The following is a 16,166-nucleotide window of genomic DNA, read 5'->3' as shown; positions in this document are numbered from 1 at the left end:
AAAAAATACAAGGTTAACTTAACGTTAATTGTCGGCCTCCTTGACAGCAAGTAGCAACACTCTAATAACTTGCTAGCTAGCAAGGTGAAGTAAATAAGCTAATTTAATATGTTACAGTATTGATATGAGTATTCATTATCATAATAACATGAAAGTGTAAAAGTTAACAAGCTTTGGGTGGTATGAAATCAATGAATACAGTGGAATCCGCTTATAGTGATCACGTTGGTCCAGAGTCAATTTGATCATTATAAGCGGTTGATTATAAAAACCGAATTTTTATTATTTCACTTATTTTTTTATGCAGAACATCATCTAAATGCCATTTGTATAGTTTTTCAATGAGAAAAATGTAGCGCGATCATTTCGTCAGCTCCAAACTCACCCGTCTGCACCTCGATCACAGACCACAGCTGGTTTTCCACACAGCAGCATTTACAGTAACTCACGTGACACGTCTCAGTACAGATCCGCGGGCGCTGCTGCCGGTGTGTTTTTAAAATTAGCGAACTACTCTAGGCTACAGTAGCGCCGCAGTTTCTCATTCCCCACCTTGTTTGACTGAGAGTGTTTCAGGATGGTTTCGTGAATGAACAGGCAACATGTCACTGTCAGTTTCACTTTACCGCGCGCTGCTGTCATGCAGTGCGCGCTTCTCTCTCTCTCTCTCTCGCGCTCTCTCTCTCTCTCTGCCAATAACGGACAATGAGCGCTATGCGGAGATGAACGGAACGAGCCAAAAGCCCAAAATCTATTCCTGACGTCTGCGGTCGATATAAAGTCGATAGGTTTCATTCATCCATGTTTTGACAGACAACACAAACAGCCGCGCTGCACCGACAGTCATGTGGCTCAGCCAGCCAGCTGACGCACACAGCACACACAATACATTTAGCTTCTTCTGGTATCAGACACAAACAGCTGACAGACTGTTTCTAGCTCAGCTTCAGCTCTGTTGACAGGCAGGGATCCACCTCACACAGAACTCTGATCAGATCAGAACAAGCTGCTTCTCCTTTTTTTCGTACGGTGTTGATCACCTCTCGAGCTTTCTCTGTTCTGTTTGCTATCGCAGCAACAGACTCCATTTCACCGTCAGTTACCACCTCACAGTCCAGGAGTTTATCCAGCAGCTCATGGAGAACTGGTTCAGTCACTCTCTTGATGAACTCAGACCGAGCAGATCTCAGCCTCTTTGCTGCTGAGACACTTGGAGAAGGAGCTGAGACACTTGAAGTCAGAGCTGAGACACTTGGAGAAGGAGCTGAGACACTTGGAGAAGGAGCTGAGACACTTGGAGTCGGTTCTGGACGAGGACCTGGAAGATGAACTAAAAACATACTTGTGTTCAAAAGAAGCAAATTCAATCGTGGTATACCGTAAGTGTATACACAGTGGGGATGGAACCACTCATGAAAAACAATCTGTCTCGTCCAGTTTGCTTGTCTCAGTTCAGGACTCTGTAGAAAGTCCTTACAGCAGTAACCCAGAAGTCACCAGTGATCACACTAGGCCAAACACAACTATAAAGTCCATCCAACACCACTTCTGAACATTTTTAGCTCTAATGATTTTAAGGTGACGAGCTCTGACTCTGGGACGACGACATGTGACAGACTCACAAGTTACAGACATATCAACAGGAACTTGGAGAAAGTGAAGTGTGAGGCACCGTACAGCTCATAGCAGGTGCCCTACAGGCAGATGTTACAGTCCTCACTGCAGCTGGCCATGGTTTGAATCTAAATCTGATGGCCTACTTAGATACTATACTATACTTGAAGAAAAAAAGGTGAAGTTTCTGAGCAACACCTGAAGGAGAACAGGTATGACTGATTCAGGACCTGATGAAGGACTGAGCATAAATATTTTTAGTCCTTATTTTATTGAAGGTCCTTTCAGCTCCTTCATGAATCTCCTTGGTCCTACTCTGAACGGTTTCCCACTATAGTTTGACTCTCCCTTGTCAACAAGAATAGACCATAGAATAAACAGAAGATGATCTGAGGCCCAATAAGAACAAAGACACCACTCATCAGTCAGGTTTACATCAGGCGGATGTAGACTTTTACCTGGCAGAGGGACTTGACACTTCCACACAGCTGTCTTGGTTTCGTCTCGGACCACTACGTTGGTAATCTTGGTGCTTGAAGGTAAGATGATCTGAAACGTTGGATGGTAATTTGGTCCATAGTTTGGATGAAAGTCTTTTTTCTGAAAAGCAGCAGCATGTGCATCAGTGTTTCCAGGTGAGTGACAGCAGTTTGAGGAATCATGTCAGCTTTAGTCTGAAACACTCACCTCAGGCTGGACTATGTCGGCATGTGGACATTGAACTGTGTAAGTTTTATTTTTGACGAGTGTGCTTTCAGAAGGCATCTTGATAAACACACAGTCGTCATGCTTTGCCGTCACCTGGAGAACAATCAGATCATTTCATTGGGTTGGGCCTGAGCCTGAACAGACAGATTGGTTCTACTGGGCTGGACCTACAGGACTGAGAGAGTCCTTTCTGAAGTCACACTGATCTTTGAATGATTGTGTAAGACTTGCTGAAGTGGTGTCAAGGAGACACTGAGACACGGGTGTTAGTTCACGACATCAGGTCTGTTAGTGATGAATTTGGAAAGTGAAGCAGAGTGAATCTCTAACACTTCAGTCTGTAGCCTTACCTCTTCCAGGGGGACGTTATTAGGCAGCAGATGAACGTTGAGGCTTTGCTTCAGTTCTGCGAAGTTTGGTTGTTGGAACAGCAGAATTTGACTGTGAACTGATTCCTTGTTGTTCCACAACCAGCTAAGCAGGCCAAAGGCAGAAAGATGAGGGACTGAGATGATCACATGAGTGTCTGTGACCTCCAGTGGCTCGATGAAGCTCATTCCATCATCAGTGATGTGGGCGACAGACAGCAGACCGTCACAGAGGAGAGCTGTGGAAACACAGAGACAACAACCTGGTTACAACAGCAGTGATCATTTCAGTCACTGTTCTCAACATCAGGAAATTAATCAGGAGGCTGGTGAAGGACAGTGCCCTGATTTTACATTATAGTCATGTAATAAATGTACACGTTATTTAGATGGTCACACAACTTAAGTTACATCATTAGTTCCCATCATTGCTCTAACAAACACAATCACTTGCTCACCATCCTTTGTTTCACAATGTGGGAGGTGGAGCTGACGGACGGCATCCTCAGGACACTGGATGTTGAACAGCGGTCCTGCAGCCATCTTGCCAACTGAGTGGAGGAGGCTCTCATCCCATTGGACAGTCCTGTAGAGCAGCTCCGCCTCCTGAGCCACAACAAACACCAGTCCAGTTGAAGAACACTGGAACTGGCCTGGACCAGGACACCTGAACCTGCAGGACACAGAAGGCAGAGTGACCACCTCAGACCCTGAGATGAAAAAGGTTCAACATTGGCTAAAACATTGTGTTCCTCCTGACTCAGCTGAGTGAGAGCTGATCCAGCTGATGTTCCCTCACACAGTCGACCATGAGACCAACACTGCAGAGACACGTCTGCTGCGGCTCAGGAGAAGCTGTGAAGGAAGAGGAAGGTCCTTTGGCAAAAACTGTGTTGACTGAGTTTATTGCATGTTTACCTGTATGAGACTTGTGTAGATTTAGTTTCCAGTTCAGGTTTGAAGCTTGACTGCTGCAATTCAGAGAAAAACAATGTAAGCTGGTTTATTACAATTAAAAATACATTGTGTTGAGTGAAGCCAACAGATTTGTTCCACAGTCCCGAGTGACCTGAGGCACAGTGGACAGAGTCTTAGGGGACTGACAGGGTGACGGAGGGATTTGATGTCAGTGTAATAATTTACAGACTGTAACAACTATATATTATTTATGTACTTATTTATTTTCTGTATTCCCTTCATCCCCTCGAGGTCACAGAGACAGCCAACATTGCCGAGGCGGTCATTGGTAGCTGTGGCCTCAAGGTCATTAGTGCCTGTAGCAACATGAGAACCCACTGGTGGATCTCAGCAGGAGGGAAGCTACCAAGCTGAAGTAGGAGGACTTTAGGGTGGAGATTCGCTCTGAGATGCTTAAGGCTCCTGATATTGTAGGGCTGTCTTGGCCTACACATCTTTTCAATGTCATGTGAAGGTTGGTTACAATACCTGTGAAGTGGTAAACCAGAGTTGTGTGCTCCAACTATTACATATTACTCTTCCTCCCTGGATAATTTCACACCAGTGGGCTGGAAGAGAAGCTCTGACCGATTGTCAAACCAGAGGGAGCAATATGGATTCTGTCCTGGATGTGGATCTTTACCTTTGCAGGAGCTCTGAGGGGGGCATGGGAGTTTGATCAGCTAGTCTACAAGTGTGTTGAGGACTTGGAAAGGGCTTACAACCATGTGCCCCTGGACACTCTGTGGGGGGGTCCTCCAGGACTATGAGGTAACACGCTTGTTGCTACAAGCCATTCAGTCCATGTACAAGCAAAGAGTGAGATGTGTCTGGATTCTCAGAAGAAAGCCAAACATATTTGCAGTGTAAGTTGGACTTAACCAAAGTTGTCCCGATCTTGTTCATGATATTCATGGGAAGGATTTCAAGGATTAGCCGAGAAGAGGAAAACAGGGATGAGAATCAGGAGCTCCAAATCTGAGGCTTTGGTTCTCAAGCCAGAAAACACTGCTTCTCTCTCTGGTTTGGAGGTGAGTTGCTGCCCCAAGTGAAGGAGTTGAGGTATCTTGGGATCTTGTGCATGGGTGAAGGTAGGATGTAGTGGGAGACCAACAGACAGATCATTACATCTGGAACCCTCTACTTAAAGGGACAACGAGGAGTTTCTAATCGGTTATAAAAAAGTCTCACGTTAATGTGGATGAATCTCCGCTACCCACACTTGTTAATGGGCCCATTTTCGATAAATATATCATTCTGTCTCTATCGTTATTTTGTTATTATTAGTGGTGGCGGAGATGCTGGTCGAGCCGACCAGCGTTTCTTTACTTTCAGTTTCGCAATGAGTCATGACAATAACGTAGCTGAATCGCCGTTTATGGTCAGAACTACGACGGTATGTGAACCTCTTTGAACCTCTGACTTCAATTATTGATGAATGAAAACATGAGTCTGTCTTGCGCCGGTCAAAAGAATTTTACGGTGCGCACGGAGGCTCATAAATGTAGTGTGAAAACGCTTCGCTTTTCCAAAACTCCTCGTTGTCCCTTTAACCTGCTACCACTGAGACCAGGCCCCGGAAAAGTGGAAGAACATAGATAGAATAGATTACTATTATTATTATGCAACTTGTCTAGTGCCGACTGAAACCGCTAAACTATTGTAAGCGACGTGGATGCGGGTGTGTAAATGAAGGAGTCCAACAACGTACTGGGTTCTTACTCCAATCTTTTAGTAAGTCTCAACACACAACAGGTTAACAGATCGCCACCGACCTCTCTCCTCTCTTCTTCTCCTTCCTCCTCACAATTCCTTCTGTCCCACTAGCACCGCCTAGCGGCTGACCTCGATAACACCATAATGAACAATTCTCCAAAACAATACATTAAACCCATTATGTAACCTTAACTTTTGCACCTAAAACATAACTTTCATCTTACACTATCTAAACTATGAGTTTGTTTCTACACTGAAGATCTCATTGTTGTTACCAGTGCAGGAGATATTCTCTGAATATTTTTCCCCTCTGTTGAGCCCTGAAGTCTGTCTGGAAAATCAGGATACAATGTTTTTCTCTCACCTTGAGCTTTGTGTTTTCCTTAACCTTCAAGCAGTCTTCATCAAACCTCTTCAGCTTTGAGTCATCCTCAGGGGTCTTCAGCTTGGACTCATCCTCAGAGGTCTCTGGCTTTGAATCATCCTCAAAAACGTTCAGCTTTGAGTCATCCTCAGAGGTCTTCAGCTCTGCCGCAGAGACCTTTGGCTTTGAGTTGTCCTCAGAGGCCTTTGGCTTTGTGTCACCCACAAAAACCTTCAGCTTTGGGTCACCTGTTGAAAGAGAAGAAACAAAGAACATCTCAGAAATCAGTGTTTGCTATTCTTCTCTTTATCATATGTCAGATATAAACTCCACCTGACCATGTGGTTTATGCTGCTGTCTGTCAATAGTTCAATTCAGTTCAAAGATCGACTAGGTGTTACAATCCCTTAAGACTACTGTATATTGTTCTTCATGCTGATGGGAGTGGGGGGTTCCACGCGTTGCAGGAGAGGGTCTTCAGCTGAGTGCAGGGGATTGCAGGCTTCATAGACGTCGTCAGGTGGGCACCCTCCTTCATTGGTGTTTTGATGACTAACCCCCGACACCTCCAGAGGGCTCATCAGCACCACCTGGTGTCCCCTCTGCACTGGATCTCCTGCTTACTCAGCTGCTACTGCTGCTGCCTTGCAGCCTCGACACGTTCCTCTTAATACAGAGCCAGCGACTTGATTGCTCTGCAGTACTGGAAAGGGAGTTGATGGCCTGCCGCAGAGCTTGACCTCGGATCCCCAGATCCTTCAGGAGCCTCATTGTTTGTCTGCCCACAAACCCTCTGCAGCCAACATCGACTGGGTAGACCTTGGTTTGTAAAAATGGGCTATACAAATAAAATTGCCTTGCCTTGCCACAGGAAATAGTCAGTGAAAATAAAGACAATTGATGATTTCAATGGAAAGTTTCTGATATGAAAGATGCATACACATCGAAATTGAAATATCACTTCTTGCCTATGATGACCCTGTCAGTTGTCCTTTCTTTCATTTGTTGTATTCAAGCCAAAAATTAAGTATAAACAATATGCAATTCATAAAACTATTGGAGGTGAAATGAGCCCAGATTCATTTCCCAGTCAGACTGATGAAGAGGAGACAGAGGTTCAGTACTCACTGGTTTTGTCTCTGGAAGCTTTAATCACCTCTCCCCTACCGATCCTGTAGGAACAAACACAACAGAGTCAGAGGGAAATATTCAGGTGACGTTTGACTCCATTTCACCAATCAGACAGAGCCAGGCAGTCACATGACCACACACAAAATCTCCACGGTAAAGAGGGCGGCCACTCCTCAAATTTGAGAAAAAAAAAATATTATGGTTAGCAGGAGATGTGTTTTAGGCTGTGATGCTTTCAACCTCAAAGAAAAAGTGTGCACACTCCCAACCTTTTCATCACTGTGGACCGTTCACCGGTGGACAATTTTACTGCAGCCCACAATCCGGGTGGGGTTACGTACGTTCTCCACATTACACATATAATATAATTCAATTCAATAATTCAATTCAATTCAAAACACTTTATTTGTCCGAGGGGCAATTTAAAAGGCATGAGGAGCATCATTAAAAAAGGACAAACATAATATCAACAACATAAAATCATATAAAGTGCTATAGTTAGTATTTTCAGTGACTGTCAGTCAAAGTGCTGTGTGCATTCTTGAAAATTGCATATCCATAATAAAATGAGTATATCTCTGTAACGACAAGGTCTATTTGAATACTTTTGGTGTCATAGTAAAGGGAAAAAATTGAGAAATTGCTGAGATGTGTAAATTTCAGCATATGTGTTACTGGTGAAGAGTAAATGAAGACGACACACAGCAAAAATTAAAGAAATTTAATGTTCGCCTAAAAAAAAATCACATTTTAGATGACTGTCCTTCAGAATGATGCTGCTAAAGCTCAAAACCTCTATTAAATGATTGTACAATGTATGTACATTATCTCTGCAGTGGTTGATTCTGATAAAGTGAAGCAGTACAAAATTATTGAGATTTTACTACAAAATATCAATTGTTGGCACAGCTTGGAACCACCTGCCACTATAAACCACTATTGAGTCTTTATTTTCACACAATTTGCATAAACTAACTGAAAAAGAATCAACCGGGACTAAATAACAACTCCTTTCTAGGCGTAAAGCTGCACTGAGAGCAGCTTATGTGGGTGCAGTTACGCCTGGCTCTATCTCTGCAGCGGATTGGTTGATTCGAGTGATTGACAGCTCATTCGAACCGTCAGAGCCAATAGAATGATGCTGTACCCACGTTGATGTGATTGACAGTACTGGCAGCCAATCAGAATCAGAATTCTTCTCATGAGCCAATCAGAATCAGCAGAATCCTGAAATGAGTGACGTGCAGGCTGTTGTGTGCGGCGCTCACAAAGGTTTCCCCGCTCCTAAAGCCCGTCCGGACCGATTTAGATGTAACACCGGTCAAAGTTCAACTGGAAATATTGTGGATTTACCCATAAGACAAACTTTTCAGGGCAAAACAGCAAAGGTTAGAGGAAATGTACAACCATGTTTCGGCCAAGCAGTGTCTGTGTTTGTTCGACTTTGCTCGTTTTTGGCTTCTGTCTCTGCCGTGCTTCTGTGTAGCCGTGGGTGCTATGTGTTGTTCCAATCTTTGCAGCCGGCTCTTTCATATGAGCGGTAGCTGATGTGTTTTGCATAATGTACAGTAGTATACGAGGCAGAAATGTGGCGACTGGGTCCACACAGAGGTGCTTCATGAAGTTTGATGTCTAGTTGTTTATTTGAGTAGTGTTTGGGCTGTGTTTGGATCATAATAACATGGTTTCTACAGGCTGTGGGTCAGCTTCTGCTGTTTAATTTGACATATAATATTACTATATTCTTTCATAATTAGTGCAGTAGTGGCTCTGTGATTGTTCTGCATGTCTTCAAATCCCCCATATGGTTTTTAATCACATCACTGGCCAATGAAACCCAGGCAAGGCAAGGCAATTTTATTTGTATAGCCCGTTTTTACAAACAGTTTGTCTCAAAAAGCAGCCCTGGTTCTCATCATGTGTTCCTTCTACTGAGGAGACACTGAGAACACTCTGACCTGCTGCATCACTGTGTGGTTTAGAAACTGAACCACCTCCAACTAGGGGTGGTTAATTGGCCCAATTTCCCGATTCGATTCGATTACGATTATTGAAGTCTCGATTCGATTACAGACCGATTTTCGATTATTAACGATTATCGATTCGATTTTCGATTATCAATGATTATTGTCATGATTATTATCAGTCAGTTGCTGAATTATTATTAGCCTATTTTTATTTATTGAAAACCACATATTCATTTTCTCTTTGTGCGTTGATTGCTTGTTGGCTCATTTTTTGATTCTTGGATTTTTTGTTACAATAAGTTACTTTAACTGATCATGGACCCTTTGTATTTTTGGACGTGTCACAAAGGAGATTTAAATTAGTAAGTCACTTTTTTTGAAAGACAGATGCAACACATATTTTACTGTAGGCTTTAGATAATGTACACATAAAAACAGAACACAAACACGTAACTAGTGATCTGGAACAACCAGCTTGCACACATTTTACTTTAGCCTACTGTTATAAAAACAGAGCAAGCTGTGTAACTTCAACTTCAGTGATCAAATCATTGCTCTGGAGCAACCAGATTCTTATGGAGGAAGACCAGCTGGTCCTCATGTTGTGACATGTTAACAGCGCTAAAGCCAGAATTAAAACAGTTTTTAGCAGCTTTACTGCTATGGTTGTAGCGATGCTAATTTCTGTTAGCCCGTCTATGGTGTTTTACATTATACAACGTTAGCATTAAGCTAGCGGACTTTATGCTTCAAAAGCAAGCTCACTGCTGTCTGTCCCATAGAAAAACATGACAGCGGCAGCCTAGTTTGGAACATGAACCACGTGACCGCGCTGGCGGCGACATCAAAAGCTGTCGCCACTCAATTGTATCGATCTTGTCTCGCTCCAGCACCGTTAGCACCTGGTTAGCACCTTGTTAGCACCTACACACTTGCTCGCTGGCTCAGTTACACAGCCTCTTGTTATGACAGACAGACCGCTCCACCTTGTGGTTAAATCCTGTATGACATCCAGTAACAGGAGGACTCGCCTTTGTATTACAATTTGAAAAATATTTAAAAAAAAAAATAAAAATAAAAAATTTGAAAAAAAAAAAAAAAAATTTTGAAAAATATAAATAATCGATTTTTGGAAAATTAATAATCGATTCATAATCTGTCATTTAATAATCGCGATTAATCGATTATCGATTTTTTTCACCACCCCTACCTCCAACTGAAAAACCCTGCAGTGCAGGAAGAAAGGTCATTGGTGCCTCACTCCTGGACATCTACAGCACCTGCCAACATAATCTACACTGAGAATGACAACAGAGATGAGAGCAGCATGGACTGATCCATCCCTCTACTGACCTCACAGTCTCCAGTCTACAGTCTGGACTCTCCACAAGAGCACGAAGATCCTTCAGGTCTGAATCCTGTAGCTTGTTGTTCCAGCTCAGGTCCAGTTCTCTCAGGTGGGAGGGGTTGGACTTCAGAGCTGAGACCAGAGAAGAACAGCTGATCTCTGACAACCTGCAGCCCTCCAATCTGAATAAAGAATAAAAGCAGTGAGTTGAGGACAAAGCTCCTTGTTGACAGCGTTCAGTGTCTCATCATCTGTTCAGAGCTGAAGAAGCTTCAGAAAGAACAAGTTTAGAAAATCAAAGTCCAACAGCTGAAGCAACAGGAAGCAGGTTAAACAGTCACATAGAGAGAAAACAGCTCATTAATATTCATGAGAAGCTGCTGCTGCTTCAACACAGACGCAGTGACTCCGCCTCTTCACCTGTCAGCTCCACCTGTGGCTCCATCCAGACAAACTCATGTTGAGCAGCCACATTGATCAGAGGTTTACTGACCACGCTCAAGTTTTAAAGACAACACACATGTGAGGCGGAACTCTGTTGCCATGACAACAAACATGAGCTCAGATACAAAAACCTGCTGACTGACTTCACAGATTGAACCTGCTCCAACTTCTTCACAGAGCTGAAACCAGAGATGGGGACTCGAGTCACTGTGACTTGGACTCGAGTCGACTCGAGTCGCTATTTTGATGCGACTTGACTTGACTTGACAAAAAATAAAAGACTTGCGACTTGACTCGGACTTGAAGGTTAAAGACTCGGGACTTGACTTGAGACACGATGACTTGAATGACTTGAATGACCAGCCGCCACCGCTGAATTTTTCCCCGGCACGGCACCAGCTCAGTCGGTGTTTTTTTTTTTTTCCCCCGGACTTTTTATGCACTTATTTTGAAAGGACCGCTGGAGAGAGAGAGGGAGGGGGAGAGAGTGAGAGGGGGGTTTGATACGGAGGGGCCTCCAGGGTCGCTGCAGCGGGCGTGCTACATGGATCTGTTGGCTATAATATACATCCATGGCCATGGCGTGCTATCGCGCTCGCAGTGTTTTTAAACGAAGATTTAATCCGGAGTTTCAGTGACGGTGAGCGGCCTGACGCTGCTTCATTAACGCTGCGTCGCCGCCGCTGTTCAGAGTCGGGACAAACGCACAGTAACCAATAGACCTAACAGTCACCTGTTACCAGCGTTACCATAGCGAGAAGCTAACGTGTCCTTTTTAAAAATAAAAAAAAATCTCCTCTCCTTCAGCCTCACGTTCTCACTGCTGCAGAATCTGCAGTGACTACACAGCTGTTTGCCTGTCACTCATAGCATCCAGGAATGTTTCAATGGTACACATTCTTTGACTTTTGAATATAAAATATCAAATTAATATCTAACTACTTGGTATGAGTGCAGGCTGAGAATAGTGTTGTCATGATAGAATATAGCTAATAGATTTTCTATTCTATTCTATTGATGTAGTAGGAGTTAACCTTTTGTGATCAGATCAGGTATGAAGAGGCTCATTAATGCATGATAAGACATAAGACATAATATGTTCTATTCTATTCTATTCTAATATATTGTCTTCACTTTATTTAGATTAGATTCTGCGGGTGAAATTGCAATAAGGTGACTTGACTTGGACTTGACTTGACCTATGCAGGACTTGACTTGGACTTGACTTGACATAACCTGTGACTTGACTTGACTTGACTTGCCCAAAGAAAAATGACTTGAGACTTACTTGAGACTTGAAGGTTAAGACTTGAGACTTACTTGAGACTTGCACATGTGTGACTTGGTCCCATCTCTGGCTGAAACCAGCACACACACACCTGCTTATTATGGGATGTTGGCTTTGAATGTTTCACTACAAACCTCACAGAACCTCAGGAAAGAGGAGGAGCCACCAGCTATTGATTATAGATCAGTTATTGTCTGACACATTACATGTGTTTCTGACTGGACTAAAAGCAGAGAAGAAGAAAACAGCCGTCACCATGACGACCCTCAGTGTGGATCAGTATAACATCAGCCTCATGTCTGCAGCTCAGTGTCAACACAACTTTCACATCACATTCATCTGAGCACAGAAATAAAACAGAGTCTGACCTCAGAGTCTCCAGTCTACAGTCTGGACTCTCCAGAAAACCACTCAGATCCTTCACTGCTGAATCCTGCAGGTTGTCGTTGAGGCTCAGGTCCAGGTGTCTCAGGTAGGAGGGGTTGGACTTCAGAGCTGAGCCCAGAGAAGAACAGCTGATCTCTGACAAACTGCAGCTCCACAATCTGAATAAAGAATAAAAGCAGTGAGTAGAGGACAAAGCTCCTTGTTGACAGCGTTCAGTGTCTCATCATCTGTTCAGAGCTGAAGAAGCTTCAGAAAGAACAAGTTTAGATTATAGCTGCTGCGCAGCGATGGGTCGGGTCCGGGCTACTTTTGGGCAAATTTTGGCAATTCTGAGCAACAAACAGGAGAATAGGAAGACAAGACAGTTGTCCTTATAATGTCCAATTTGGACCAGTTGAGGGTTGAACCCACAACCTCGGGAACCAAAGACCGTTGCCTATCGCACTGAGCTAATTGACAAGTGGGAGTGCAATAGTGGCTTCACAAATTGAGTAAGCCATTCACTGTCGTGTAGGCAGATTTGAAACCACAGTAAAAAGAAAAATCAGTTTTTGAGGTAATGATATGTATTTGTTAAACATCTACTGTGACTCTAAGATGTTAGGAGCCTTCGCACATAGTCCAGTCCAAGCTATTTGGATTTTTAAAATTAGAAGCTTGCTGTGATGCCACCATTAGGACAATTGTCTTGTGTTTCATGTTGAGGACAACTGACATTTTGATCTGTCATCATCATCATCATCACCCTTGCTGGGACTCGAACCCACAGCCTCTGACACCAAGAACCAGCTCCTAACTCACTGAGCTAATTGGCTGGTAGTGAGACCTGCTGTGTAGCTTCATTTATCCACTCAGGTGGGCCAGTGCCCGGGCAGCTGTTGTGAACGCAGATTTCAAAAATGGTCATAAAGTCAGAAATTATGTTATCTAAACAAAAATCTGTTAACACATAAATTGCATTTAGACAGCAAAACAGCTTGAGGACATGTGACATTTTGATCTGTCATCATCATCATCATCATCATCATCATCATCATCACCCTTGCTGGGTCTCGAACCCACAACCTCTGACACCAAGAACCAGCTCCTAACTCGCTGAGCTAATTGGCTGGTAGTGAGACCTGCTGTGTAGCTTCATTTATCCACTCAGGTGAGCCAGTGCCCGGGCAGCTGTTGTAAAGGCAGATTTCAAAAATGGTCATAAAGTCAGAAATTATGTTATCTAAACAAAAATCTGTTAACACATAAATTGCATTTAGACAGCAAAACAGCTTGAGGACATGTGACATTTTGATCTGTCATCATCATCATCATCATCATCATCATCATCATCATCATCACCCTTGCTGGGTCTCGAACCCACAACCTCTGACACCAAGAACCAGCTCCTAACTCGCTGAGCTAATTGGCTGGTAGTGAGACCTGCTGTGTAGCTTCATTTATCCACTCAGGTGAGCCAGTGCCCGGGCAGCTGTTGTGATGAAATGGTCAAAATTTCAGAAATTCAGTCATCTAAACAAAAATCTGATAATACATAAATTGCATCTTGACAGCATGGAAATGTTGGTGATTTGTTTTTAATGATAAGTGTTTTGCTTCATAAGAGAAAATCTGATGTTTAAAAATTCCACACTCACATTGATTGCAGTTGTTCCCATGAGAGCAGAATTCAAAATGTTCTCAAAAATTCAGTTTTTGAATTAAAATTCTGATATTTGCCAAACTTCATTAACCATGACTCCAGAATATTCTCATTTTTTTTCAGGAAGTTTGAAAATGTATTTAGCAAGAATTTGATGGTATATGTTTACAGTAGTGTTTACAGTCAAACGTTTTCATGCACTGTAGGCTCAATTTTTGCTTAATCAAAAATCCGAGAAACAAGTTTTGTGGAGGACGGTCTGGAGATGCTCTGTAGCAAGTTTGGTGACAATTGAGCAAAAATTGTGGGAGGAGATACATTTTAAAAGTTTTACAGTTATTGAAAAAAACAGAGTGATGGACTTCATAATTTGTAATGAGTTTAAGTGGACAAAAGTTTCAGCAGTATTGAGGCTACATTGTGGTGAAGTTTCAACACTGTAGCATCTACCGTTGGTTTGGTAGGAATTTTTAAAGTTTTTAAATTTAAACGCTTATTGTGCCCCCCCTAGGAGGGGGGGGCACATGTCCTTGGAGTTGAGTGAATCTGGCATGGGGTCGGATGTTTCTGTGAAGTTTGGTGAGTTTTCGCCCATGGGAAGTATGACTTCCTTGGAAGAAGAAAGAAAGAAAGAAAGAAGAAGAATTCCTAGGAATACAATAGTGTCCCGGCAGCTTAGCTGCCCGGACCCTAAAAATCAAAGTCCAACAGCTGAAGCAACAGGAAGCAGGTTAAACAGTCACATAGAGAGAAAACAGCTCATTAATATTCATGAGAAGCTGCTGCTGCTTCAACACAGACGCAGTGACTCCGCCTCTTCACCTGTCAGCTCCACCTGTGGCTCCATCCAGACAAACTCATGTTGAGCAGCCACATTGATCAGAGGTTTACTGACCACGCTCAAGTTTTAAAGACAACACACATGAGAGGCTGAACTCTGTTACCATGACAACACACATGAGAGGCTGAACTCTGTTGCCATGACAACAAACATGTGAGGCTGAACTCTGTTGCCATGACAACAAATGTATACGAACATGTCAATTAAAGGTCAGAGACAAAAACCTGCTGACCAGCATACACAACTTCTTCACAGAGCTGAAACCAGCACACACACACACCTGCTTATTATGGGATGTTGGCTTTGAATGTTTCACTACAAACATCACAGAGCCTCAGGAAAGAGGAGGAGCCACCAGCTATTGATTATAGATCAGTTATTGTCTGACACATTACATGTGTTTCTGTAGTTGACTGGACTAAAAGCAGAGAAGAAGAAAACAGCCGTCACCATGACGACCCTCAGTGTGGATCAGTATAACATCAGCCTCATGTCTGCAGCTCAGTGTCAACACAACTTTCACATCACATTCATCTGAGCACAGAAATAAAACAGAGTCTGACCTCAGAGTCTCCAGTCTACAGTCTGGACTCTCCAGAAAACCACTCAGATCCTTCACTCCTGAATCCTTCAGGTAGTTTCCACTCAGGTCCAGGAGTCTCAGGTGGGAGGGGTTGGACTTCAGAGCTGAGCCCAGAGAAGAACAGCTGATCTCTGACAAACTGCAGCCCTCCAATCTGAATAAAGAATAAAAGCAGTGAGTTGAGGACAAAGCTCCTTGTTGACAGCGTTCAGTGTCTCATCATCTGTTCAGAGCTGAAGAAGCTTCAGAAAGAACAAGTTTAGAAAATCAAAGTCCAACAGCTGAAGCAACAGGAAGCAGGTTAAACAGTCACATAGAGAGAAAACAGCTCATTAATATTCATGAGAAGCTGCTGCTGCTTCAACACAGACGCAGTGACTCCGCCTCTTCACCTGTCAGCTCCACCTGTGGCTCCATCCAGACAAACTCATGTTGAGCAGCCACATTGATCAGAGGTTTACTGACCACGCTCAAGTTTTAAAGACAACAACATGAGAGGCTGAACTCTGTTGTCATGACAACAACATGAGAGGCTGAACTCTGTTGTCATGACAACACACATGAGAGGCTGAACTCTGTTGTCATGACAACACACATGAGAGGCTGAACTCTGTTGTCATGACAACACACATGAGAGGCTGAACTCTGTTGCCATGACAACACGCATGTGAGGCTGAACTCTGTTGACATGACAACGAACATGTGAGGCTGAACTCTGTTGTCATGACAACACGCATGAGAGGCTGAACTCTGTTGCCATGACAACACGCATGTGAGGCTGAACTCTGTTGTCATGACAACGAACATG

The 16,166-nt window shown here is 43.3% G+C and overlaps 2 protein-coding genes across 3 annotated transcripts in view; both read right to left on the bottom strand.

The window, feature by feature from the left end:
* Positions 1-1,170: 1,170 nt before the first annotated feature.
* On the bottom strand, positions 1,171-6,498 carry LOC146980766 (caspase recruitment domain-containing protein 8-like). Its single transcript, XM_085787933.1, has 7 exons — positions 6,432-6,498; positions 5,728-5,975; positions 3,609-3,661; positions 3,149-3,363; positions 2,673-2,929; positions 2,494-2,552; positions 1,171-1,318 (listed from the first exon to the last, which is right to left on the bottom strand). Exons 1-7 carry the CDS (start codon positions 6,496-6,498, stop codon positions 1,171-1,173), a joined length of 1,047 nt encoding a protein of 348 aa, XP_085644059.1.
* Positions 6,139-16,166, bottom strand: part of LOC146980765 (NACHT, LRR and PYD domains-containing protein 3-like) — a 26,666-nt gene continuing 16,638 nt past the window's right edge. For both annotated transcript variants that reach the window (XM_085785766.1, XM_085785767.1), the window contains exons 8-11: positions 15,339-15,512; positions 12,274-12,450; positions 10,179-10,355; positions 6,139-6,899 (exon numbers count right to left, since the gene is read on the bottom strand). In XM_085785766.1, the coding sequence (XP_085641892.1) occupies positions 6,845-6,899; positions 10,179-10,355; positions 12,274-12,450; positions 15,339-15,512 (583 nt within the window). In that variant the 3' untranslated portion in view covers positions 6,139-6,844. The remainder of the gene's footprint in view (positions 6,900-10,178; positions 10,356-12,273; positions 12,451-15,338; positions 15,513-16,166) is intronic.

The sequence above is a fragment of the Trachurus japonicus genome, chromosome 9 (genome assembly GCF_045865225.1).
Source record: "Trachurus japonicus isolate A0001 chromosome 9, Traja_1.0".
NCBI classification, from domain to species: domain Eukaryota; kingdom Metazoa; phylum Chordata; class Actinopteri; order Carangiformes; family Carangidae; genus Trachurus; species Trachurus japonicus.
The sequence above is the reverse complement of the archived record's forward strand: the minus strand, read 5'-3'. Positions and strand labels throughout refer to the sequence as shown.